At 41.6% G+C, this 27,428-nt stretch overlaps 1 protein-coding gene across 1 annotated transcript; it reads left to right on the forward strand.

The window, feature by feature from the left end:
• Positions 1-24,784: 24,784 nt before the first annotated feature.
• LOC117361084 (translation initiation factor eIF-2B subunit beta-like) lies at positions 24,785-26,133 on the forward strand. Its single transcript, XM_033945937.1, has one exon. The coding sequence runs from the start codon at positions 24,795-24,797 to the stop codon at positions 25,851-25,853; it is 1,059 nt and encodes a 352-aa protein (XP_033801828.1). The 5' UTR covers positions 24,785-24,794; the 3' UTR covers positions 25,854-26,133.
• The last annotated feature ends 1,295 nt before the right edge of the window (positions 26,134-27,428 follow it).

Raw genomic sequence — 27,428 nt, forward strand, 5'->3', positions numbered from 1 at the left:
ATGTGTTCCACAATTTTATTTTTTTATAATTGTTTCCACTATTTTGCCTGGCACTGAAATTTCCTGGATCTCCCCTGGAACCATTTTTAAAATCGGCTTAACATTGACCACCCTTCAATCTTCAGGTACTACAGAAGATTATAGCACCCCTCCTGCCTCCAAGCAATGCCTTCTCTCTCTTCCCTCTCCCTGAGTTGCTGTGAGAGGTCGTAGTGGCTATTTTGAAAGGCCACTAAACTATATTTTATAAGTCCAGTGTGGTCAGTACCACAAGACAAAGGAAGAAAAACTTGCCTTATTATAAAACCAAAGCAACCAAACAAACCACAACAAAAAAAAGGCAAAAAGATTTTTTGTCTCACCAAGGATCCTAGTTTTGACACTACAAATTAAAATTTTAAATTAAAATACTAAAATATGAACATGTGTAATATAACTGTACAAATATAAAATTTTAAAATTATGCACAAACCAGAAAGTAAAACATATTAAACTAATAACAGTAAACTAATACACATGTAATATGTAACATAACAGATGTGAATAGTGAACAAATATTGATAAAACAGACATTAGAAGAGACACAAAATTAAGCTCCAAACACTGGCATAAAAACCTCCACCTCCAAATTTTTTTTTTTTAAAGACACAATATAATAATCTATTAATTATATATTTTTTTCAAACAAATCCTCTTTCATTTATATAATCTTCTGAATTCAAATAATATTCTTATCCTCTCATGATAATCTTCTTATATCCTCATATATTATGTTTGTGAATATAACACATAAAGTTCAATAGCCCATGTGTAAACCTTCCAGACTGTAAACATTCAATATAGCTAAAGCAAAAAAAGCTTATTAAAACACAAACTTATCTGAAATGGAGTCAAACATCCATAGTAGCTGATATAGTTGTAAAGTTCATTCAAGTCTCTTAGACTATCCGATGCTGCCTGCGTTTCGCAGACCAATTGCCACTGCTTTGGAGATAATCATTCAAATAACAATACTGCTGGAAAAGAATTGTTATATTCAAACAAAGCTCAGAAAAAAACAATCCTTAAACATACTTTAGCTTGCTCTTTTACCTATTTAAGTCTCTGTTCTTTGTCATTCATTCATGCCGACTTCCTTTTATAAAATGGCTCTTGCATGGTTATCCAGTTTTATGTGTTCACTAGACAATCAACAGATGTTCCACATTTAAATATGTTTGTGTTTTGGTAAGCTTTTTTTGCTATAGCTGTATTGAATGCTTACAGTTTGGAAAGTTTACATAATGGCTATTGAACTTTATCAGCCTGTTTTACAAAGCCACGCAACAACAGCCCCGAAGCCCTTTAAATCTCTATGGGCTTCAGGGCCCTTACCGCGCAGCAGCCGCTAGCACGGCTGTGTAAAACAAGGGCTATGAGTTATATTGAGATTAACAAACATAATATATGAACAGGGCCTATGTGTTATATTGAGATTAACAAGCATAATATATGAGAATATAAGATTATCATGAGAGTATAAAATGATTATTTGAAATCAGAAGAGTATCTAATTGAAAGAAGATTATTATATTGTGTCTTTTTAAAAAAAATTTGGAGGTGGAGGTTTTTATGCCGATGATTAGAGCTGGAGCTACCTTGTTTGCATCTAAGTTGATGTTTCTCTGAGTGAGATATACTGCTGCAAGTTCTGAGGCTTTTTCAACCCTTCAAAAAAAGTAAATAATAAATGAAAAGTTATAAGGGTATTAATGAATTGAGAGCTTAAAAATTACATAAATGGAGTCTTAACAATATGAATATATATAACACAGAATCTGATTGTGTGGGAATAGGTCTATTTATATCTATTTTGAAAGGCCGCCACAAGGGGGCTGTGATTCTGCCCCAAAGCCCCCTGCTAGATCAACAGGTATGTAGGTAGGTCCGAGGAGAAAGGAGATATTGTTGGGAGAAGCAGGAAGTGGTACAGGTTTGTTTTTTTTAAGAAAAATATACTTATACGGGTCTTGCATGATATTCAGCCAAGGCCCATATACAACTCTTATGTGGGCCCGGCTGAATATTGGCAGGGCTTGTATAAGCTCCAGGTGACCAGGCCACCAATAATTATGCCCCAGTATTCAGTGCTAGTGCCTGGACATGGCCCGGCACTGATATTGGGGCATAATTTAGCTGGCAACAATCAGAGCATATAAAAATGCTGACTGCTGGTAGCTGAATATTGGGGGGGGGGGGTGTTATATATTAAGTGAGGGACATGCTGACCTGTCTATTGGTTGTTTCTGGAAGGGCAGAGTGATACAGGTACATACATTGCACAAGTGTGTTTGGCATATGTGGAAGGGGGCAGGAGTTGTCATCTTGTACATGGGAGCTGCATTAGGCACTGAGATGTTATACTGTCCACCCTGCCACTGTGCTATAACCAAAGCTGTGGGTATTGGGGTGTATGTACAAGTATATTCTATATTGGTATCTGGGTGACTTGTCCAGTTGTGAGCTAAGTGTGGGGGCTTCTGCTGATTGTTATTGCTCATTTTGCCAAACTTTTCTTGCTATAGCCTAAAATATCCTGCACCTGCATTCTTGGAACAGCTTGAGCTCATTCTGAATGACCAGAAGGGTCAGCTAGTCACTCTCCTTAGAAAAATTCTTCCACCAACATATTGGTGCAATTCTTCCACCATTCATATTTCAGGTGTATGTGAGGGCTCTGTAGTGGGTACTGTATAAATTGGATATGGTGGTGGTACATGGTTGGCCAGGTTGTTTCCAAGAGGGGCAGTGTATGTGGTATGCAGAACTTGACGTTTTCCACTATAAGTACATATAGTCCAAAACATATAGCACTGGATGCAAGGCTTATGAAGAAACTAATAAGCCATGGAATTGGAGGAGAAGTACACAGATGGATCGGCAAATGGCTTGAAAACAGAAGGCAACGGGTTAGCATAAATGGGAAATTCTCGGACTGGGAGAAAGTGACTAGCGGCGTGCCCCAAGGCTCGGTTCTTGGGCCTATCTTGTTCAATATTTTTATAAACGACCTGGAAGAGGGTACAACATGCAATATAATAAAGTTTGCAGATGATACTAAACTATGTCAGGCGGTTGGCTCTCTAAGGGACTGCGAGGACCTCCAGAAAGATCTGAACAAGCTGGAAACGTGGGCGATAAAGTGGCAGATGAACTTTAATGTAAACAAATGCAAGGTGATGCATCTAGGAAGCAAAAACAAGGAATATGTTGGGGGTTAAATTAGTAAAAAGCGAGCAGGAAAGGGATTTGGGGGTACTGATTGACAGTACCCTAAAACCATCAGCACAATGTGCGGCAGCGGCAAAGAAAGCGAACAGGATGTTGGGCATAATTAAGAGGGGGATTACGAGTAGAACGGAAGAGGTCATAATGCCACTTTATAGAACAATGGTCCGACCGCACTTAGAATACTGTGTCCAACACTGGTCTCCATACCTTAAAAAAGATTCAAGTTTCAAGTTTATTATATTGTTTGATTAAACGCTTTTAAAATTTCAAAGCGTTTTACATAAATAAAATAAAGTGGACTTACTTATACAATTACTATTCATATAAACATACTGGGAAACAAATTTAGACAAGAAGACAGCTGATAACAATGGGAAGGTGGGGAGGAAATACAATATTTATTTAAAGATTACATAAAAGGGAAACACATTGGGGAGATAAGGGAAAAAATGAGAAACCGAAAGGAAGTCTAAAAAAATGAGAAATTGTAATCTGTCAATTAAAAGCTTCTTTAAAAAGAAGACATTTAAGGTTCTTTTTAAATATTTTTAAATCCTGTTCTAATCTTAAATATAAAGGAAGAGAGTTCCATAACATTGGTGCCGTAACGGAGAAAATTGAAGCACGGCGGGTTCCAATAATTTTTAGAGAGGGGACATTTAAAGTACATTGTGAAGATGATCTGAGAGTTCTAGATGAACTGTATGGGATCAAGAGCCTATCTATGAAAGCAGGAGTATTGGATTTTAATGTCTTGAAAACTAAAAGAGCTATTTTGAAAGTAATCCTATAAGATATTGGCAACCAATGAGCACTTTGAAGTAAGGGTGTGACGTGATCAAATTTTTTGGAACCTGAGATTATCTTTATTGCAGTGTTTTGAACGAGTTGAAGACGCCTTATATCCTTTTGGTAAACCCCTTTTAATAAAGAGTTACAATAATCCAATTTTGAGATAACTAATGAGTGGATCAGTGTATTAAGAGAAAATGAATCAAGAAGGGGAGCAAGTGAACGGATCATTCTTAATCTGTAAAAACAGTTTTTAACCGTTGCACTGATATGTCCTCGAAAAGTAAGATTGTTATCTATTAAAACCCCCAAGATTTTTGTATTATTGGTCTGAATGAGGGGTTTATTATCAATTATAATTGGACTTGTAAGTTGAATTCCATCTTTCTCTGAAAAGAGTACAGTTGTGGTTTTATTAATACTTAAGGAAAGTTGATTATTGTTTAACCATTCATGAATTTTTGCTAACTTCTTATTGATTTCTGTTATGTCTTGCAAACTATTGGGGTCAATGGTGTGCAGGAGTTGGAAGTCATCTGCATAGGCATATACTGTGAAGCCTATGGATTGACATAGTGTTAATAATGGGGCCAAATAAATATTAAACAATAATGGTGAAAGTATGGACCCTTGTGGTATTCCATAATTATTTTTTTGATTAGGCTTAGAAAAGGAATTTTTAAAGAAAACATTGGAAGATCTATCTGTAAAGTAAGAACGGAACCATTCGTATACTTGATCTGTGAGACCTATAGAGGAAAGTCGATGATATTACTCTGCTGGAAAAAGTGCAGAGACGAGCCACAAAACTTATCAAAGGAATGGAAAATTTGACTTACAAAGATCGACTCAGGAAGCTGGGATTGTTTACCCTCGAGAAGAGAAGACTAAGAGGAGATTTGATAGAGACTTTTAAAATATTAAAAGGATTTGATAAAATAGACTAAAAAGAAGCATTACTGAAATATTCTGATGTGACGAGGACAAGAGGACATAGACTGAAACTGAGTGGTAGCAGTTTTAGGACAAATGTCAGGAAATTCTGTTTCACACAGCGCGTGGTGGGTGCTTGGAATGCACTCCCGGAGGAGGTTGTGGAGGAGACTACTGTACTGGGATTCAAGCACAAGTTGGATGCACACCTTCTTGCATATCATATGGAGAGATACGGTAAATCCGGGTCTCCAAAAAGGAGTACCTAAATGGGCCGCCGCGTGTGCGGATCGCCGGACTAGATGGACCTCGGTCTGATCCGGTGAGGGCGTTTCTTATGCTCTTATGTTCTTATGGATGTATAATGTAATACTTATAGGACTATACATGTGAACTGCTGCCAGTGAAGGGCCCTGCTAGAAGTTTTTCCATAAGAGTACTACGCATCCAGTTTCCATACTGAGAAGATCTCTCAGACATCATTTACAACTTGTGCAGGAGCACAGCAAGATGGTGTTTTCCTGAATGGGGCCTTTTCTGCACCACAGGCCCCTTTTCTGCAACTTCTGAATTTCAACATTTAACATGCTGTCATTTTAGGATGTTGACATTTTTCTTCTTTATGTTTATGATGGATTTTGAACATCTTGGTGGGGGATAGGTAGAGAAGATGGGTTGAGTTTGCTATGGACTTGAGCATATAGCCCTAGTATTGGAAAATATGTTATAGGCTCTGCACATTTTTGTCTATATTACCACTTCCACCACTATCTAAAATGACATTGTATGTGTTTAAGAAATTTAAAAAAAAACCAAAAAAAACCTTTGGACAATAATTGGGGAGTTTTTAAGATGAATGATTGTAATTTATAGCCTATTTGGCCATTAGATTACCAGGGCTTTCAAAGTTCTGAAGTATTTTCTTCATATCTATCTATTGCTTATGTATTGCTTTGCACATTTTTAATCAAATCCTGTTTTGTCAATATAAGAACATAAGAACAGGCCATACTGGATCATATCTATGGTCCATCTAGCCCATTATCCTGTTTCCAACAGTGGCCGATCCAGTGGCCCAAATAGTAACAACATTCCATGCTACCAACCACAGGACAAGCAATGGTTTCCCCTCTGTCAGTTTGTTCCATCTTTTGGTAATTTGCTATTAAGCTTGGCAACATCTAGTCCTATATAATAAAACGCTAGCCGCGCATGCGCACTCCAACTTTCGTGATCTGTAATCCCTTTTCCATGTTCAGTAGGTCCGCGGCCAAGCAGGAGTGCGCATGCGCGAGTCCCCAGCTCCTACCTACACTCGCAGCACTGGCCACCATTGCTGGACTCCCTGCTCTTCGGTAACTCAGCAGTGGATAGAAGACACCGCCGATCTCCGTTCCTCCGGGGGGGGGGGGTCTGGGAGGAGAGGGATCGCGGCCACTCAGCGCCCCCACTGAAGAGCCCAGCAACTTTCACGCTGCAGCAGTAGGGAACAAGTCGACGACTCCCCCCTCCCGCACCAACCGCTGCCGCTCCTGTTTGAAGCGGCCTGATGAGGTTCGCGGCCGGCTGTAGTGAACCTCACAGGCTGCTCTCCACATGAAGCACGTTCCCTCTGATGCAATCGCGTCAGAAGGAGCATGCTACCATATGGAGAGCGGCCTGCGAGGTTCAATACAGCCGCCCATGAACCTAAGCAGGCCGCTTTGAACAGGAACAGGAGCGGCAGCGGTGGCAGGAAACATGAATGCATGGAGGAAGGTAAGAACGGGAGGGGAAGCCAAAAAAGAAGGGCTATGGAGCAGGCAGAAAAGGGAGCTGTTTTGGTGGGAGGGTTGTGCTGAGTGCACGAAGCAGGCAGGCAGGCATTGCACAACAGGGGGAGAGGCAAAGGGGGCTGCTTTGGGGGGATGGTTGTTCTGGGGGCAGAAAGCAATCATGGGGGGGGACATAAGGGGGCCACAGAGCAGGCAGGCATGGCACAACTGGGGGCCAAGGGGGGAGGGAAAGGGGACTGCTTTGGGGGATGTTTGTTCTGGGGGCAGACAGCAATCATGGGGGGGGGACAGAAGGGGGCCAAGAAGCAGGCAGGCATTGCACAACAGGGGGAGAGGGAAAGGAGGCTGCTTTGGCAAGCAGGGGGGCCAGGGAGACAGACAGAAAGAAAGACGCACATACAGGGGACCAGGGAGAGACACAGACACAAAGAATGACAGACAGACAGCGTCCAGGGAGAAAGAAAGAGAGACAAATAAAAAACAAAAAACAGACATACAGACATCTACTCTAGCACCCGTTATTGTAACTTGCTTAAACACTAGTTTCATAATAACTTACTTTAGAATCCTCATCTTCAATATAAATCAAAGCAAAATAGTTTTCCTGCTATTGCCAAGTTCTCTCTGAGTTCCTGTTTTATCTCCAGTTTATCTAGCCACATAATAGGTTCCCTTGAAGGCTTCTTTTTGATGTACTTGAAATATTTTATATTGTTCATTTTTGACCTTATAACAAGCTTCTTTATAAATTCTCCCTTGGCCTGCCTTAGTTATTAATTTTATATCTAACTTACCATTCCCTACATTTTTTTCCTATTTTCCTGAATTGAACTTGCTTTCTTTTCTTTCAAAGATGATATTTTTGCTTTAATACCCAGGCTATTCTACCCCATCACTTAACTGTACTGGCAAATGTTTTGTCTTTCTTCATACTTCTCTAATGTGTGAAATATGGTACATTTTACTTTAGCTTCTAGAAAGGTACTTTTAAACAATTTTTACATCTCGTACAAACCATTATTTTTTGTAACTGTTCCCTTTCGTTTACTCTCTATGGAGCCTTTTTACTAAATTGTGTTAGGTATTAACATACACCTAACATAGTTTAAAATGGCATTCCACAGGTTGTGTTCAGGCATCCTGCAATAACTGCCAAATATTTTTAATTTTCTTTGATGGGGCATGTCAGGAGCCAGAGAGTGGGTGTCCTGGCATTAATTAGAAAGCACACTTGAGTTCTTATTGCCTATAAGATGGATCAGTTAAGGGACTCCCAAGTACTTTTCTTCATTTATTTTATTTTATTGCATCTTTTTTATATCTTTACTGTAAACTGCTCTGAACCTCAAGGTATAGCGGTATATAAGAAAAAAAAAATTATTATTATTATTATTATTACTCAGAACCATAGAAAAATGAAGATAGATAAAGATCATATGGCCTATTTAATATGCCTAACCATGATATATGTTGCTTTCCTATAATTCTTGTAGTTCTACCTCAGTCCCTTTTGTGTCAAGTTAGTCCTTGTCTGATTCTGTCTATAATATAATGACTATGTTTTTATTATATACATCGCTTAGAAGTTTTATAGGCGATATTATCAAATTTTAAATAAACCTGAAACATATCAACTATGCCTTAGGCACATGGGCCAACCCATCCCATGTGCCTAAGGCCCCGCCCATAGGAGGGGCCTCAGGCAACTGGGCCAATTCCGATTGGCTCAGTTGCCTAAGGCCCTTCCTATGGGCGGGCCTTAGGCACCTGGGCCAATCAGGCCCTAGGCCCCGCCACGGTGCATCCCACAATGCACCAGGAAGAGGCAGGCCTGCCATTCTGAGGATGGCCGGCCGGCTGGACCAGGAACCAGCCATCCAGCTAACTGAAAAGGTTAGTAGGGAGTTCTGGGATAGTGGAGGAGGGTTCAGGTTAGTGAGGGGTATTTGGGGGCGTTCAGGGGTTCGCGAGGGTTGGGGGGGCTGGGGCCATCTTCGGCAGGAGGGCTTGGGATCCCTCCTGCCAGTATTCGTGGGGGTGGGTGGGCTCAGAGTGCCGTCATCAGCAGGAGGGCTTGGGATCCCTTCTGCCGGTATTGTCAGGTGGGTGTTGGGGGGCCATCTTCGGCTTGAGGGCCTGGGCTTCATCCTGCCGGTTCAGGGTTTTGTTGGGGAAATTGCGGCAGGAGTGATTAGGCATCTCTCCTGCCATGATCGCTGCGGTGGGGGTGGGCAGGTTGCCGAGGCTGCTGAGCTGATTGTGGCAGCTGCGATCAGCTCAGCAGCCCCCTATTCAGAACTTATACCTGTTTTGACTTGGTCTAAGTCAAAACGTATAACTTCTGACTAGGCGATCTCCTAGACTTTCGGTTATACTTGCACTACAACTAAGTCTAGGTTGGCCCATCTCCCGCCCTTTCCCCTCCTCAAAAAATGCCTATTTTCGCTCTAGGTGTTCAGAGGCAGGGTAAAAGCCTGAGCTGGTTTCAGATACGTCTAAAACCAGCTTTGATTATCAGTGCTTGGATGATCTGTCTTTTTGATCGTCCAAGTACTGATTTCAGCCACTTATTGAACTTTTTTTTTATTATAAGTCCCTTAGTAAATTATAGAGGCTTTAAAAGATGAAGGTTTTTGATCTATGAAAGATACCCTTACCACTGAACAACCAAAGGAGCCTAGCAATATGATCCTTGGAATGGTATTCTGAGATATTTTCCTTTCATTTAGGTATCTAAATTATTAGGTTAACCTTGTGGGGATCTTTGCTTTTGATGTTTAATCCAAATTTTCACTTCATATTGACGTTTTGAGTTAAAATCTAAATACATTACATTACATTAGAGATTTCTATTCCGCCATTACCTTGCGGTTCAAGGCGGATTACAAAAGATTTATGAATGAGGGGTTACAATGGAAGAACATTTATCATTTCTAGAGTTGTAAAGAGTAGATCATTTGTCATTTCTAGAGTTGTAAAGAGTAGGTCATTTGTCAGTTCTTGAGTGGTAAAAAGTGGTGAAGAGTAGGTGAATGGAGGGTAGGTGAATGGAGGGTAACAAAGGAAGATCATTTGTCATTTCTCAGGTTGTACAGAGAAGGTCAGGTAGTTTCAGTGTGGCGGGAGGAGGGAGGGAGGAAGGACGGAGTAAGTGAAGTTAGGACACCATATAGTGCATTCCCTTGATCCAATTCTCTGGTCACCCAGTCAAATTGATCAGATTTGTCTGACAAGACCTATTTCTAATGAATCCATGTTGGCTCCAGTCCTGTAATCCATCGGATTCCAGAAACTTCACCATTCTCTGTATTAAAAGCATTTCCATTAATTTCTTTATCATTGAAATTAGACTTACTGGCCTATAATTCCCTACTTCTTCCTTACTTCCACTTTTGTGTAGAGAGACCACATCCACCTTTTACCAGTCCTCCGGTACCACTCCCGACTTTAGAGAAGCATTGAAAAGGTCAGTTGAAAGAGCCACCAGAACTTCACTAAGTTCCTTCAGCACACTCGGATATACACCATCCAGCTCCATGATTTTGTCTTCCTTTAATTTAGCTAGCGCCTTACAAGCACAACCCTCTGAAAATTCATCAGGGTCTACCACTACTCCATTCCTATTCACGTTTGTCTTCTGTGGTCCCACACCCGGCTTTGAAGGAACTTAGGGAAGTTCTGGTAGCTCTTCTGACTGCCCAAATATAAACCTGGGTTGAGGAATAAACACGTGGGTGATACATGGAATAGATGCAAATATGAAAACACCCACTCTATACTTTAATATAAACAGCTAAGCTTAACGTGGTTAACAGTGCTCAGAATCAATCAGATGGCTCTTCTGACTGACATTTTCAATGAGTCTATAGAGTTGAGAGTGGTACCAGAGGACTGGAGTAGGGCAAATGTGGTCCCTCTCTTCAAAAGTAAGCCTTTGACAGTGTTCCACACAGAAGTCTAATAAATAAACTTAGTGCCCTTGGGATGGGTCCCAAAGTGACGGGCTGAGTCAAGAACTGATTGAGTGGAAGGCGACAGAGGGTAGTGATCAATGGAGATCGCTCTGAGGAAAAGGATGTTACTAGTAGTGTGCCTCAAGGTTCTGTTTTTGGGCCTCTTCTTTTTAACATTTTTATAAACGATATTGCTGAAGGGCTGTCAGGTTAGATTTGCCTCTTTGCGGATGATACCAAAATCTGCAATAGAGTAGAAACCCAGGATGGTGTGAATAACATGAAGAAAGACCTGGCAAACCTTGAAGAGTGATCTGAAATTTGGCAGCTAAAATGTAATGCTATGAAATGCAAGGTCATGCATTTGGACTGCAAAAACCCGAGGGAACGGTACAGTTTATGGAGTGAAGAACTTATGTGCTCGATAGAAGAGTGGTACTTGGGTGTGATTATATGTGATGATCTTAAGGTGGCCAAACAGGTTGAAAAGGTGATAGCAAAAGCTAGAAGGATGCTAGGGTGCATAGGGAGAGGTATGGCCAGTAGGAAAAAGGAGGTATTGATGCCTTTGTATAAGACTTTGGTAAGACCTCATTTAGGATATTGTGTAAATTTCTGGAGGCAGTACCTTCAAATAGATATAGAAAAGATGGAGTCAGTCCAAAGGAAGGCTACTAAAATGGTGCATGGTCTTCATCATAAGGCATATGGGGATAGACTTAAAGATCACAACCTGTATACTTTGGAGGAAAGGCAGGAGAGGGGAGATATGATAGAGACATTTAAATACCTATGTGATGTAAATTTGCACGAGTCGAGTCTCTTTCATTTGAACGGAAACTCTGGAATGAGAGGGCATAGGATGAATTTAAGAGGTGATAGGTTCAGACATATTCCTTTCATTTTGTAGTCTGAGGGGGTATGTGAGGGGAGAATCCCCACTACACTCATACTCTGGTTAAGGGGTGTATGTGGGGAACCCCCCAATAAACTTACAACTTGCGTGCAACCTAAACTTACAAGGCACTTTGCACTCTGAGGGTGTGTGTATGGGGGGAGGGGTGTTGAGGGAGGTGTTCAATGCTGATGTGATTTTTCCTACAAATACCCCCCCCCCCACTATACTTACATTTCCTCCTCAACAATTCCCCTCCATTCATTTGATAGAGTGGAATTGTTGGTGCACCAATGTCCTGCGCATTATTGACGGTGTACCATTTTACCATGCCTGCTATTTTTTCTTCCTTTTGTATCTTTGCTTTCCTGACTACTTGACCAGCCTCTCTTAACTTTTCCAGATATTTTTGCCTATCTTCCTCTTTTTGCCACCTTTTGTAGTCTGTGAAAGCTAACCTCTTATTCCTTACCTTCTTAGCTACACTTTTGAGAACCAAAGCAGCCTTCTTTTTCTCTTAGTTTTATTTACTTGCCCCTCACAAAAAGGTTTGTCGCCCTTGCAATAACTTCTTTCAGTTTTGCCCACTGCATTTCTACTCCTTCCAGATGTTCCCATCCAGACAATTCCTTGATGTAATCCCCCAAGTTAGTTTTTAAAAGTTTAGAATCTTTACTTTTGAATGAGCTCTCTCTCTACCCATTTTAATGTTAAACCATACCATGCAGTGATCCATGGATGCCAGATGATTACCCATTGTAACATCAGAAACACTTTCCCCATTTGTAAGCACTAAGTCCAGTATGACTCCATCCCATGTGGGTTCCATTATCAACTGCTGGAACAGTTCTCCTTGTAGAGAATCGAGGATCTCCTTACTTCTAGAAGACCCCACAATAGGGATACTCCAATTAACATCCGGCATGTTAAAATTACCTTTTTAACCTCTATGGCCTTGCAACAACATTTTTTAATGGCTGTGCTAATGATAGAAAATACTAATCTACCTAAAAATGGTGGAAGTGGATGAATAAGTAACAATAAATAAATAAGACTACTCCACTTGTTTAATGTAAGAGCACTGTCCTCAATGGAAGAAAAAGCTTACACGTTGAATCACTTATATCTTCACAATTAAAAAAAGGCAGCTAATGAACTTAGTCCTGCAAAAATAGAGTAGTGGTAATTGCACATTTCTCGCTCTGCCGTGATAATACCTGAGGCCTTTTCTTCCATTGGGGACAGTGCTCTTACATTAAACAAGTGGAGTAGTCTTATTTATTTATTATGATAATGATAGCGCATAGCCATTAATACAAAAAAATACAAAAAGGACATTTTTACAGCTGCGGTAACAATGACCTTAAATGAGAGAAAAACCCACATTAGTGTGCTAAAGCCACTTTTTGTTGCAGCTTAGAAAAAGAACCCCTATTTTTCCCCCTGTTTAATGTTAAATGACGGTTAATGCATAGAAGGTGGGGGTGGTGTATGTATGAAGGACAATTATAGAGACCACCCCTGGCAAAAGAAAAGATGTGATAGTAGTAAAGATTGCAACATAAACAATATCAGCAACTCATTTCTTAGTATTGCAACGGAAAGTGAAACAAAACAAAAATCCATACGATAAAGGAGATTACCGCTACAAAATAGATGGAAAGCAATGACCACAAATGCTCGCAGTCTAAGCAACAAAGTTCATGATCTGCAAGCCCTGATGTTACAGGAAGATCTAGATATTGTCACTATCACAGAGACATGGTTCAGTGAATCACATGGATGGGATGCAAACATACCAGGATATAATGTTTTTAGGAAGGACAGAGATGGTCAAAAAGGTGGAGGAGTAGCTCTCTATGTAAAGATCAATATCCAAGAGACCTGGGGAGAGGAAGAAGCGATATGGATCACTCTGAAAAGAGAAGATGGAACTTTTATCTACGTGGATGTAGTCTACAGACTCAATCGCAGCAAATTGATAAGGATCTGATTATGGATATCCAAAAGTTTGGAAGGAAAGAGGAGGTTCTGCTATTGGGATATTTCAACCTTCCGGATGCAGACTGGAATGTTCCGCCTGTGGAATTGGAAAGAAGTAGGGAGATTGTGGATGCCTTTCAAGAGCCTCTGCTCAGACAAATGGTGACGGAACCCACGAGGGAAAAAGCGATATTGGATCTGGTCCTCACAAATGGATAGATCTCCAATCTCCATTAACAACACTGATTTAGAACAGGTCACTTCTATAAAAATACTAGGCATTTTGATAGACGATAAGCTCACATATCACGATTATATTAGCAATACTGTTAAATCATGTTTTTATAAACTTCGATTAATTCGCTCACTTGCCAAATTCTTACAACCTGAATCCATTAATACTCTAATTCATTCTTTAATAATTTCTAAAATAGATTACTGTAATTCCCTTCTCATTAACGTTACACAAAAAGAAAAAAGAAGGCTACAACTAATACAAAACACAGCCGTGAAACTGATCTACAACGCTAAAAATATGACCATGTTACCCCTCTGTTGGTTAAATCCCACTGGCTTCCGATAAGCCATCGCATTACCTTTAAATTACTGCTTTTGGTTTTTAAAGCTTTAAGTTCTAATGAACCCCAATTTATTAATAGATGGCTTATCCCTTATAGCACAACACGATCACTTCGCTCAACCTCTTTCAATCTTCTCTCCGTTCCTTCAATTAAAGTTATAGGAACCAGAAGACACGACATGTTCTCAGTTATGGCCCCTCATTCATGGAATCTTTTACCACAATATATTAGAGAATTAAAAGATCTAACTTTATTTAAAAAAACCTTTAAAACATTTCTTTTTAAGGACGCTTATGGCTCCTAGTATATTTAAATATCGATTTTTTTCCAGCAGCCAACATTACCCTCCTTTTTGTTCTTTCCTTTTATGTTTTTTCCTCTTTTCTATCCAAATATTGTAACTTTTTCCCCTCATATCCTCACACTTCTTGTAAGTCTTCCCCACAAAAATTATTTTAAATATATGTTTGCGCTCAGTTTGTTAAGTTTGTAAAGTTTTAACTTATAACAAAAGTTATTTTATATGTTAATACTAGCATTCTATTTGTATATTTTATTAGTATATGTTTTTATTGCTGTACATCGCCTAGTAATTTGAATAGGCGATTCATCAAGAACAAATAAACTTGAACTTGAACTTGAACTTAATGTTCGAGTGGGTTCTCACCTGGGAAGTAGCGATCATCAAACGGTTTGGTTTGATATAACGGCTAATGTGGAGAGCGGCCACACGATACTTAAAGTCCTAGATTTCAAATGTACGGACTTTAATGCAATGGGAGAGTACCTGAAGAAAGAGCTGTTAGGTTGGGAGGACATAAGAGAAGTGGAAAGACAGTGGTCAAAGCTGAAAGGAGCGATAAAAATGGCTACAGACTTTTATGTGAAGAAAATCAATAAAAACAAGAGAAAAAGGAAGCCGATATGGTTCTCCAAACTAGTGGCGGAGAAAATAAAGGCGAAAGAGGTGGCATTCGTGAAATATAAAAAAAACCAAGAAGAGGAGTGCAGAAAGGACTGCAGGGTGAAACTGAAAGAAGCCAAGAGAGAGATACATCTGGCGAAAGTACAGGCGGAAGAACAAATGGCTAAAAATATAAAAAAGGGAGACAAAATTTTTTTCTGATATATTAGTGAAAGGAGGAAGATGAAAAATGGAATTGCTAAACTAAAAGATGCTGGGAACCAATATGTGGAGAGTGATGAGGAAAAAGCAAATGTGCTAAACAAATACTTCTGTTCTGTGTTCACAGAAGAAAATCCTGGAGAAGGACCAGGATTATCTGGCAAAGTTACACTAGAAAATGGAGTAGATTCTGTGCCGTTCACGGAGAAGAGTGTTTATGAGCAACTTGAAAAACTGAAGGTGGACAAAGTGATGGGACCAGATGGAATCCATCCCAGGATAGTAAGGGAGCTCAGAGAGATTCTGGCGAGTCCTATTAAAGACTTGTTCAACAAATCTCTGGAGACGGGAGTGATTCCTGGGGATTGGAGGAGAGCGGATGTGGTCCCTATTCATAAAAGTGGTCACAGGGATGAAGCAGGAAACTACAGGCCTCACTTCAGTTAAACATAAGAAACATAAGAAATTCCTTCACTGAATCAGACCTTTGGTCCATCTAGTCCGGTGACCCGCACAAGCGGAGACCAATCCAGGTGTTCCCTGTTTAAGACCTAGGTGTTCCCTGATGAAGACCTTATTTTCCCGTATCCCTCAATGCGATTTGCAAGGAGGTGTGCATCCAACTTGCACTTGAATCCCATAATGGAGTTTTCTGTCATTACCTCCTCCGGGAGAGCATTCCAAGCGTCCACCACTCTCTGTGTAAAACAGAACTTTCTGAAATTAGTCCTGGACCTGTCGCCCCTCAATTTCAGTCTATGACCTCTCATCTGAGTCACATTTGACAATGTCAATAATGATGCTTCTTGCTCTATTTTGTCAAAACCTTTTAGTATTTTAAAAGCCTCTATCATATCCCCTCTCAGTCTTCTCTTTTCAAGGGTGAACAAGCTTAGTTTTCCGAGACATTCTTTGTAGCTCAAATTTCCATACCTTTTACTAGCTTTGTGGCTCACCTCTGCACCCTCTCCAGCAGGGTTATATCCTTCTTTAGGTAAGGAGACCAGTGTTGGACACAGTACTCCAGGTGTGGTCTGACCATTGCTCTGTAAAGTGGCATTATGACATCAGCCGATCTACTCGTAATACCCTTCTTTATCATGCCCAACATCCTGTTCGCTTTCTTTGCCGGCGCTGCGCATTGTGCCGATGGCTTCAGGGTCCTGTCTATCAGTACCCCCAGGTCCCTTTCTTGTTCGCTCTTGCCCAATGTCACACCTAACATTTTATAATCATGTTCCTTGTTTTTCGTACCCAGATGCATCACTTTGCATTTGTCTATATTAAACTTCATCTGCCACTTTTCCTCCCATTTCTCTAGCTGGTTCAGATCTCTCTGAAGTTCTTCAATGTCCTTTTGTGATCCAACTGATCGACATAGTTTCATGTCATCTACGAACTTGATTATATTACTCGTCGTTTCCTCTTCCAGGTCAGTCCAAGAACTGAGCCCTGGGGCACACCACTTGTCACCTTTTCCCAATCCGAGAACTTCCCATTTATGCCTACCCTCTGCAATCTGTTCTCCAGCCAAATTTTCTATCCATCTTAGTATATCCCCTTCAATCCCATGGCTTTGTAGTTTCCTCAGAAGCCTAGCGTGTGGAACCTTGTCGAACGCCTTCTGGAAGTCCAAGTATATTATATCCACCGGGTCTCCACTATCAATTTGTTTGTTCACCTTCTCAAAAAATTGAAATAAATTCGTCAGGCATGACTTCCCCTTCCTGAAGCCGTGTTGACTAGCTATCATCAGCTCGTGATTCTCCAGGTGTTGCACTATGCTATCCTTGATTAATGCTTCAACCATCTTCCCGGGAACCGACATAAGACTCACAGGTCTATAGTTGCCCGGTTCTCCTCTAGATCTTTTTTTGAAGATTGGAATGACATTTGCTATCTTCCAGTCGTCTGGTATTCTTCCGGTTCTAATTGACAAGTTAGCTAGGGTTTGTAAAAGCTCTCCGATTTCTATCTTAAGTTCCTTTAGCACTCTCGGGCGAATTCCATCCGGTCCAGGGGACTTGTTGGAAAAATAATGGAAGTGTTGCTGAAAGAAAGGATAGTGTACTTGAATGTAATGGGTTATAGGATCTGAAGCAACATGGCTTTACAAAAGGTAAATCATGCCACACGAACCTGATTGAATTTTTTGATTGGGTGACCAGAAAGCTGGATCGAGGACATATGCTAGATGTAATTTACTTACATTTCAACAAAGCCTTTGATACAGTTCCTCATAGGAGGCTGTTGAACAAACTTGAAGGGCTGAAGTTAGGACCCAAAGTAGTGAACTGGGTTAGAAACTGGCTGTCGGACAGACGCCAGAGGGTGGTGGTTGCTCCTTCCGGGAAACAAAGCAGCCCCAAGTGTATTTCACTATTTAAACTGGATTTTTGTTACATCTGTTGCTAAAAAGAAGTATTAAGTACTGGGAAATAGAGAGTTTTAATATCTTCATTGTGTAAGACCACTGATTCAACTCAGACTGCCTAATATTATTGGTGTTTAAGGCAAATGTTTTATATTTAAATTAGTGTTCAGCTGTTTTGTCTACTGGAGTACATCCTGCAGTCTTTTCTGGAGTACATTCTTGCATCTTCTTCTTGGAGAGGGTGAATAACCTGTCTTTATCTACTAAGTCTATTCCCTTCATTATCTTGAATGTTTCGATCATGTCCCCTCTCAGTCTCCTCTTTTCAAGGGAGAAGAGGCCCAGTTTCTCTAATCTCTCACTGTACGGCAACTCTTCCAGCCCCTTAACCATTTTAGTTGCTCTTCTCTGGACCCTTTCAAGTTGTACAATGTCCTTCTTCATGTATGGCAACCAGTGCTGGATGCAGTATTCCAGATGGGGGCATACCAGAATTGATGTCTGGGCCGATGGTGTGCAATCGCTGCACCCACCTGGCCCTTCCCAGCAATCCATTCTGTGCCAGCTCCCTACTTGTCCCTCGACCCGCTGCTGAGCCAGGAGTCCCCCCCCCCCCCCACCGCTGCTGCTTCATTGATGTGTCCTCACAGTGACAGCAGCGGGAGGTAATTAAATCCAGTGGGCGGACAGGCATGCTTAGGGGTTAGGAAGAGGACAAAGGCTGGTAGGCAGTGAGGGGAACATAGGAGGGAGAGAGGAAAGGACAATTGTTGGAGCTGAGGAAGGAAAGAAAGAAAAAAATCACCAGACAACAGGGGAGGAGAAGAAGAGAACAAAGGCTAGAAGGCATTGAAGGGGGTCATAGGAAGGAGGGAGAGAGGAAGGGACAATTATTAGGCCTGAGGAAGGAAAGAAGGAAGAAAGAAATAACCAGCCAAACAAAGGTAGGAAAAATGATTTTATTTTCAATTTAGTGATCAAAATGTCAGTTTTGAGAATTTATATCTGCTGTCTATATTTTGCACTATATTTGTCTATTTTTCTATAGTTGTTACTGAGGTGACATTGCATATTTTAAAAAATCATCTGCCTTGACATCTGTGCCCTGTCCCTGCCTGCCCTGTCCCTGCCCGCCCTGTGCCCTGTCCCTGCCTACGACTAGACTACCATAGTAACATAGTAACATAGTAGATGACGGCAGATAAAGACCCGAATGGTCCATCCAGTCTGCCCAACCTGATTCAATTTAAAAATTTTTTTATTTTATTTTATTTTTTTTAATTTTTCTTCTTAGCTATTTCTGGGCAAGAATCCAAAGCTTTACCCGGTACTGTGCTTGGGTTCCAACTGCCAAAATCTCTGTTAAGACTTACTCCAGCCCATCTACACCCTCCCAGCCATTGAAGCCCTCCCCTGCCCATCCTCCACCAAACGGCCATACACAGACACAGACCGTGCAAGTCTGCCCAGTAACTGGCCTAGTTCAATATTTAATATTATTTTCTGATTCTAAATCTTCTGTGTTCATCCCACGCTTCTTTGAACTCAGTCACAGTTTTACTCTCCACCACCTCTCTCGGGAGCGCATTCCAGGCATCCACCACCCTCTCCGTAAAGTAGAATTTCCTAACATTGCCCCTGAATCTACCACCCCTCAACCTCAAATTATGTCCTCTGGTTTTACCATTTTCCTTTCTCTGGAAAAGTTCAAGTTCAAGTTCACGTTTATTTGATAAATCGCCTATATAAAACTTTCTAAGCGATGTACAATTAAAAACAAATTATGGGGAAACAGACAATCTTAAAAACGACAAATTAAAAACAAAAAACATAAATTATTAACAGCATGTAAAAAGCAAAAAAAAATCTGGAAATTTAAAAATTTCTCTGTACATGTAGTTTAGTGACAAACAAGATGAGGAGGGAAGAGGGAAATAAAGTTACAGATTTCTCATACTAGGAAAAAAAACATAAATGGGGAAAAGCACAAAGGAGGGGGAAAGAAAAATAATTAAAAAAGGAAAAAAGAAAAAAGGAAAAAACTAAAATTATAAAAATAAGATAAAGGGACATTGGCATGAATAATTAATCTTCTTCTGGCACAAGCCTCCTATCATTTTCGTCGCCCTCCTCAAGTCTTCTTACGTCTTTCGCCAGATACGGTCTCCAAAACTGAACACAATACTCCATGTGGGGCCTCACCAATGCCCTGTACAGGGGCATCAACACCTTCTTCATTCTACTGACTACGCCTCTCTTTATACAGCCCAGCATCCTTCTGGCAACAGCCACTGCCTTGTCACACTGTTTTTTTGCCTTTAGATCTTCGGACACCATCACCCCAAGGTCCCTCTCCCCGTCCGTGCATATCAGCTTCTCTCATCCCAGCATATACGGTTCCTTCCTATTATTAATCCCCAAATGCATTACTCTGCATTTCTTTTTTTTTTTTTTGTAGTAAACATTTTAATAACTGCAGCCCACCCCCAACATATTGGAGATACCAGTCCATGCAGAGGTATAGATGAGTACAGATCGTTTTTCCCCTTCACTTGTCCTTGTGAGAAAGAATTAGTCATGCACAAAAGCCGAACTTCCACCCAGTCTCCATATCCTCAGTGCCAGGATTTATCCATGGTTAACCAAGAGATCCTTCTGAGCTGCCCTCACACATCGCTTGTAATCTTTTCCCAGTTCAGAGCAGTTCAGCACTTCCTGTCTATGCTGTTGGTAGCACTTCAGGATTTCAGATTGGAAGTTCATGCAAACAGGCTCAAAGTTTATTTTCTTGATGCGTAACTCAGCATTTGTGGCAGCGGTGTGGAACTACTCTGCATTTCTTTGCATTGAATTTTAGTTGCCAGGCATTAGACCATTCCTCTAACTTTTGCAGATCCTTTTTCATATTTTCCACTCCCTCTTCGGTGTCTAGTCTGTTACAAATCTTGGTATCATCTGCAAAAAGGCACACTTTTCCTTCTAACCCTTCAGCAATGTCACTCACAAACATATTGAACAGGATTGGCCCCAGCACCGAACCCTGAGGGACTCCACTAGTCACCTTTCCTTCCTTCGAGCGACTTCCATTAACCACCACCCTCTGGCGTCTGTCCGACAGCCAGTTTCTGACCCAGTTCACCACTTTGGGTCTTAACTTCAGCCCTTCAAGTTTGTTCAACAGCCTCCTATGAGGAACTGTATCAAAGGCTTTGCTGAAATCCAAGTAAATTACATCTAGCATGTGTCCTTGATCCAGCTCTCTGGTCACCCAATCAAAAAAATTCAATCGGGTTCGTTTGGCACGATTTACCTTTTGTAAAGCCATGTTGCCTCGGATCCTGTAACCCATTAGATTCAAGGAAGTACACTATCCTTTCCTTCAGCAACACTTCCATTATTTTTCCAACAACTGAAGTGAGGCTCACCGGCCTGTAGTTTCCTGCTTCATCCCTGTGACCACTTTTATGAATAGGGACCACATCCGCTCTCCTCCAATCCCCAGGAATCACTCCCGTCTCCAGAGATTTGTTAAACAAGTCTTTAATAGGACTCGCCAGAACCTCTCTGAGCTCCCTTAGTATCCTGGGATGGATCCCGTCTGGTCCCATCGCTTTGTCCACCTTCAGTTTTTCAAGTTGCTCATAAACACCCTCCTCCATGAACGGCGCAGAATCTACTCCATTTTCTCGTGTAACTTTGCCAGACAATCTCAGTCCTTCTCCAGGATTTTCTTCTGTGAACACAGAACAGAAGTATTTGTTTAGCACATTTGCTTTCTCCTCATCACTCTCCACATATTTGTTCCCAGCATCTTTTAGCCTAGCAATTCCATTTTTTATCTTTCTCCTTTCACTAATATATCTGAAAAAAATTTTATCTCCCTTTTTTACATTTTTAGCCATTTGTTCTTCCGCCTGTGCCTTCGCCAAACGTATCTCTCTCTTGGCTTCTTTCAGTTTCACCCTGTAGTCCTTTCTGCTCTCCTCTTCTTGGGTTTTTTTATATTTCATGAACGCCAACTCTTTCGCCTTTATTTTCTCAGCCACTAGTTTGGAGAACCATATCGGCTTCCTTTTTCTCTTGTTTTTATTGATTTTCTTCACATAAAGGTCCGTAGCCATTTTTATCGCTCCTTTCAGCTTAGACCACTGTCTTTCCACTTCTCTTATGTTCTCCCATCCTAACAGCTCTGTTCCCCCTACCAGAGGGGGAACAGGGTACAAAACCTGGCTGGGAGGGGGGACAGGGTGCAGAGTCTGGCAAGGATTTTGGGGTTGGCTGCAGAGCCTGGCAGGGAGAATTTGGTTCAGAATGGTTTTTTTCTTGTTTTCCTCCTCTAAATCTAGGGTGCATCTTATGGTCAGGTGCGTCTAATGGAGCAAAAAATTCAATATTTCCTGTTTTGTGTTTTGAAGAAATCTCTCCATGGACAGCGGTTATCAAGTGATGAAGACATCAAGGAAGGCGTGATGTCCTGGTTTGAAGGTCAAACAGAAGAATTATTTTCAAAGGGGTTAAAGTCATTGCAGGAAAAGTGGAGGGAGTGTATTGAGCTATCGACTATATTGAAAAATAAAACAAACATTTTATGAAAACTTTTCTTTCGTAGTGAGGTAGATAAATTATTGAATGCCCCTCGTATATGTTCATGCATAAATGCACAGATGCCAATATTATGGCCATTTACATGCATTCTTAGAGCCTAATTATATGCACACTGCTATAGAATTATCCTACTCATATCTTTAATATGCATATGCTAATTGAAAATGGATAGGCTGCTATGTTTACCATAGTGATAGGAATTCTACATTCTATACGCATAGAGGGAATGTAAATTCTGTACAAGTCATTCCAAATTATATTTTGCTATATACTGTATTTATGAAAAATAGTACTGAAAGAATGTAGAAATGTTTGTTCAGTGAAACATATGACAAGCAGAAGACTGATGATTATTATGGAGCAAACCTGTCACTAAAAGTGAAAGGTATATTGAAAAAGGAGCAGTTACATTCATTTTGGTAGAAATGTCATAAAGAAATAGAAAACTCAATGGTATGCAAGAACAAACAAGGAAAAAGTGCAACATGGGGTAAAAGAACTAGCAGAGTGGTTGGGACCAGATTGAATTATACAAAATTATATTAATATGAAAAAGAATGGAGAAAAGTATATTCAGAGTAATATGACTCCGTGCATTATGTTCAGTACACAGTGTTCACACAGTAACTTTCATTATCAATTGAACTAATCAAAAGCAAAAATTTAGATCCTGCAACTTTGCAGTATTACTGTGTACAAATGGAGCACTAGAAAAGTAGCCAGGGCACTAATATTCCTGATGAAGTTCTACTTTACCAAAGAGATATACATCACTTTGGATGGAAAATGCCAAAATATTTATATGCGCCGGCACTTTTGTACCAATCTGTAGCCACTGCAAACCCTTGCAAAATTGTATTTTATTATACTGCAGATTAGGCTTCTTCTTGCTTTCATCTGCTCAATATGTACTTCTTTGTTTACCCACGTGTGTAGCACAGGGTTAGCGTGCGCTAAAAATGCTAGCGCAGCTTATTAAAAGGAGCTCTAGATGTTTAATAATTCTGACACTTTGAACTTTATGCAGTAGATCGCAAAGGCAACGCGAGTCGATCGCGGAACCCATCCCGGGCTTCACGATAGACTCGCGTTGCCTTTGTGTTCTCCCTTGCTCCCCAACACAACAGGCCAGCAGCGACTACAGAAGCGCTGGGCACGCCAGCCTTCCCCCCTCCTCAACGTCAATTCTGATGTCAGAGAGGAAATTCCGGGCTAGCCAATCGCTGTCTGGCTGGCCCGGAACTTCCTCTCCAACATCAGAATTGACGTGAGGGAGAAGGCTGCTGGCCTGTTGCAGCATTATAAAATGAATAACGGCTTGGGGACTTGTTCCCAGATGTCGGCGGTGGCTTGGGGGGGCCTGTTCCCAGACATAGGCAGTGGCTTGGACGACAGCTCTGGCAGTGGCTTGGGGAAAAAGAAAGGGGAAACAAAAGACAGGAAGGCAGAACAGGGAGACAGAAAGACAGGCAGGAGACAGAAAGAAAGAAAGAGGGCAGGGAGAGAGAAAGAAAATAAGAAAGGGGGCAGGGAGACAGAAAGAAAGACAGACAGAAAGAAAGAAAGGAAGGGACAGGGAGACAAAAAGACAGACAGAGAAAAAAAGAAAGAAAGGGGAGGGGGCAGGGAGAGAGGAAGAAAAAGTTGGACTCATGGAAGGACAGAGATGTTGGTTGGGGAATGGAATGAGGTCTGGAGGAGATGAAGCATGCAGGAGGCAGAAAGAAGGGAGGAAATATTGGATGCAGAGTCAGAAGAAGAAAGTGCAACCAGAGACTCATGAAATCACCAGACAACAAAGGTAGGAAAAATGATTTTATTTTCACTTTAGTGATCAAAATATGTCCGTTTTGAGAATTTATATCTGCTGTCTATATTTTGCAGTATGGTCCCCTTTTACTAAACCACAGTAGTGGATTTTAGCGCACAGAGCCTATGAGTGTCGAGAGCAGTGTAGGGTATTCAGCGCATCTCCCTGCGCTAAAAACCGCTATCGTGGTTTGGTAAAAAGGGAGGGGGTATATTTGTCTATTTTTGTATAGTTGTTACTGAGGTGACATTGCATATTTTAAAGACATCTGCCTCGACCTCTCTGAAAAATCCATCAAATATAAATGATAATTAATATTGTCTCTGTGTGCTTTGTTTTTGTTTTTTTTTTATTTGTTGGTAGATCATTTTGATTTGGTCATTTTAAAAGTAGCTCACAAGCCAAAAAAGTGTGGGCACCCCTGCATTAGGCAGTTGACACACAAATTTACCATCCTTTTCCAGTTCACATGCCAAAGCCAAAATTATCTCTTTTCCTTCTCCTGCTCCAGTTCAGCATCTGTCACTCCTGCCCCCCCCCTTTTCAATTAAACTCGCTGCTACCAACAGCAGCAGCTGCAGTTCTGAAAGCAGGCTGCTTGTAGGTAGTTCATGAGAACCTTCCCTCTACCAGTCCTACTTCCTCTGATTCTACTTCCTATGGGGAAAAACAAAAAAAGTGGGTGGCGCTGAGAGAGATGCAGCAGGGCGTCGGGGCGATGGAGCCGCAGCTGTGCGAGCGCAGTGACGCCTTCGTGGCGCAGCTGAAATGCGGGGGCGGCCGCTTCAGCTCCGAGGAGATCGCGCGCCACACGGTGGAGCTCCTGGGCGGGATCTGCGCGCGCAGCTGCTGGAGCAACGCAGAGGAGCTGATGGAGATGGTTCGCCTGGAGGGAGGGAGGATGACGGCCGCCCAGCCCTCGGAAAGCACGGTGGGGAACATGGTGCGCCGAGTGCTGAAAATCATCCGCGAGGAGTACAGCAGGCTCTGTGGTGGCAGTGAGGAAAACGACCCGCAGGAATCGCTCCATAAGCTCCTGACGGCCGGAGGGCTCAGCGAGGACTTTAACCGCCACTTTGCTTCCCTCAAGGACAACGTCATGGAAGCCATCAACGAGCTGCTCGTGGAGCTGGAAGGAACACTGGATAACATAGCAATGCAGGCCTTGGAACACATCCACTCGAATGAGATGATCATGACAATTGGTCATTCCCGAACAGTGCAAGCATTCCTGGAAAAGGCAGCCCGCAGGCGCAAGTTCCATGTCATTGTGGCAGAGTGTGCCCCTTTCTGTCAGGGCCACGAAATGACAGTCTGTTTATCCAGAGTGGGGATAGAAACCACAGTTATTACTGATGCTGCCATCTTTGCAGTCATGTCCCGTGTCAACAAGGTGATTGTTGGGACAAAGACTATTTTAGCCAATGGAGCATTGAGAGCAGTAACTGGGACTCATACCCTCGCACTAGCAGCTAAGCACCATTCCACCCCAGTGATCGTCTGTGCACCTATGTACAAGTTGTCACCTCAGTTTCCTAATGAAGAAGATTCATTCCACAAATTTGTTTCACCACAAGAGGTTCTACCCTTCTCAGAAGGGGTGATCCTTTCAAGGGTCAGTGTGCAGTGCCCTGTCTTTGACTATGTACCACCTGAACTCATCACCCTCTTCATCTTCAACATTGGGGGTAATGCACCATCCTATATCTACCGGCTCATGAGTGAACTTTACCACCCCGATGACCATGATTTGTGACGAAGGTTAATGCTTAATGCACACACCATTTCTGTAAATGAGACTGAAGCACTGGATGTAAGATAAAGTATGAGAGCTGGAGGCAGTGCAGGGTTATTTCTGCAGCTGCTATACTGTTTATAGAAAGTTTAGAAAAGATACAGAAGGATTAACAGAAAAAACCCTATTCATATGTGTTCAGTGGTATAGGGGCTTATTATCCATTTACTACAAAATGTATAGAAATGTTGCAAAAGTGCAGTTATTACATGTGTGTACCAAATAAACATTCGGATCCTGGGAAAAAAAAAACGTTCAAAACGTGGCCTAAATCAGTACTTGGATGATCAAAAAGACAGATCGTCCAAGTACCGATAATCAAAGCTAGTTTTCTAAAACCAGCTTAGGCCTTTACCCTGCCTCTGAACGCTGTCACAGGTCTGCAGGCAGTCCTAACAGTCATTCTTCTGGTCTGTGGGTGTGGCTTCCCCAGGAAAGAGGAAGGCCCTTCAGGTAAGACAAGACTAGGCATGTTCCTAGTCTGCCCAGGCCACACTGAGAAGTGGAAATCACAACAGAATGGGAGACCCAGACAAGGTAATGTTGAATCCATAAACTTATTAGGCTTTATTTGATGCTTCAGGCTATTTTGGCTGAGCACAGCCAGCCTCAGTCATGCAGTTCATAAACCAAGATGAAACAAAATAGTTCAAACATTTGTCAGCAATGTCCAAAGTTCAGATATGGCATTCACTATAATTTCTCTGGACTTTATCTTCACCAGGGTCAGGTAAGTAGCAAATAATATTCTCAGTCCATAAATGCCATGAAAAATAAACCCAAAAGAGAAACATACACAACATTGAAAGCCAGCACTGTATCCAAATAGGAAAATAAAGCCAAACCTCCAAGGCTTCAGTCACCGGCTTGGTTTATTATATCCAGTAGCCAGCTTCTCTGGTCACACAGCGAGTTAACTTCGCTGTGTTGACTGAGCTGGGGAAACGGCAAAACTCAGCTCTGGGCTCCTATCACTGTTTAACTTCACTGCCACAGCTTCCAGCCCTTGCTCCTTTCAGAGCTCCCTTTGCTCAAAGAGCTTATCATTAACAGTTAAGCTTTTGAACAAACATTGCACAGCAGGGTACTGCAGGCAAATTACTTAGGGCTAGATTCACAAAGCAAACCAATCGTGTACCGATCGGTTTGCGAGCCCTTAGCGAGCAGATTTCCCTCTGGCCCGATTCACTAAAGTGTTTAACGATCCCCTCTCAATCCGTGCATGCAAATGAGGGACATGGCATGCAAATTTGGGAGGGCAGCGATTCACTAAACACTTTAGCTAACACCTACTGGGCTTGCCGATCAGAAAATAAGTGACTGCTGAAGACCAGTTGCTTCTATCCTGGCCGACTCTCCTGTCCTCTTCTGCCCTTTAAAACCACGGGCTCACAATGCTTTTTAGCAGAGCAAGCCCGTGGTTTTAAATCCACCGCTGCTGCTATTGGGCCCAACGCTGCCCACCCCGTCCCCACAAATATGGCAGGATGGATGCCAACTCCTTCCTGCCATCGCGAAACCGCCATTGGCCTGGCC

The sequence above is a fragment of the Geotrypetes seraphini genome, chromosome 5 (genome assembly GCF_902459505.1).
Source record: "Geotrypetes seraphini chromosome 5, aGeoSer1.1, whole genome shotgun sequence".
NCBI classification, from domain to species: Eukaryota; Metazoa; Chordata; class Amphibia; order Gymnophiona; family Dermophiidae; genus Geotrypetes; species Geotrypetes seraphini.

Excerpts from the sequence above, each read along its gene's own strand:
- LOC117361084 (XM_033945937.1), top strand. The coding sequence starts at position 24,795 with ATGCAGCAGGGCGTCGGGGCGATGGAGCCGCAGCTGTGCGAGCGCAGT.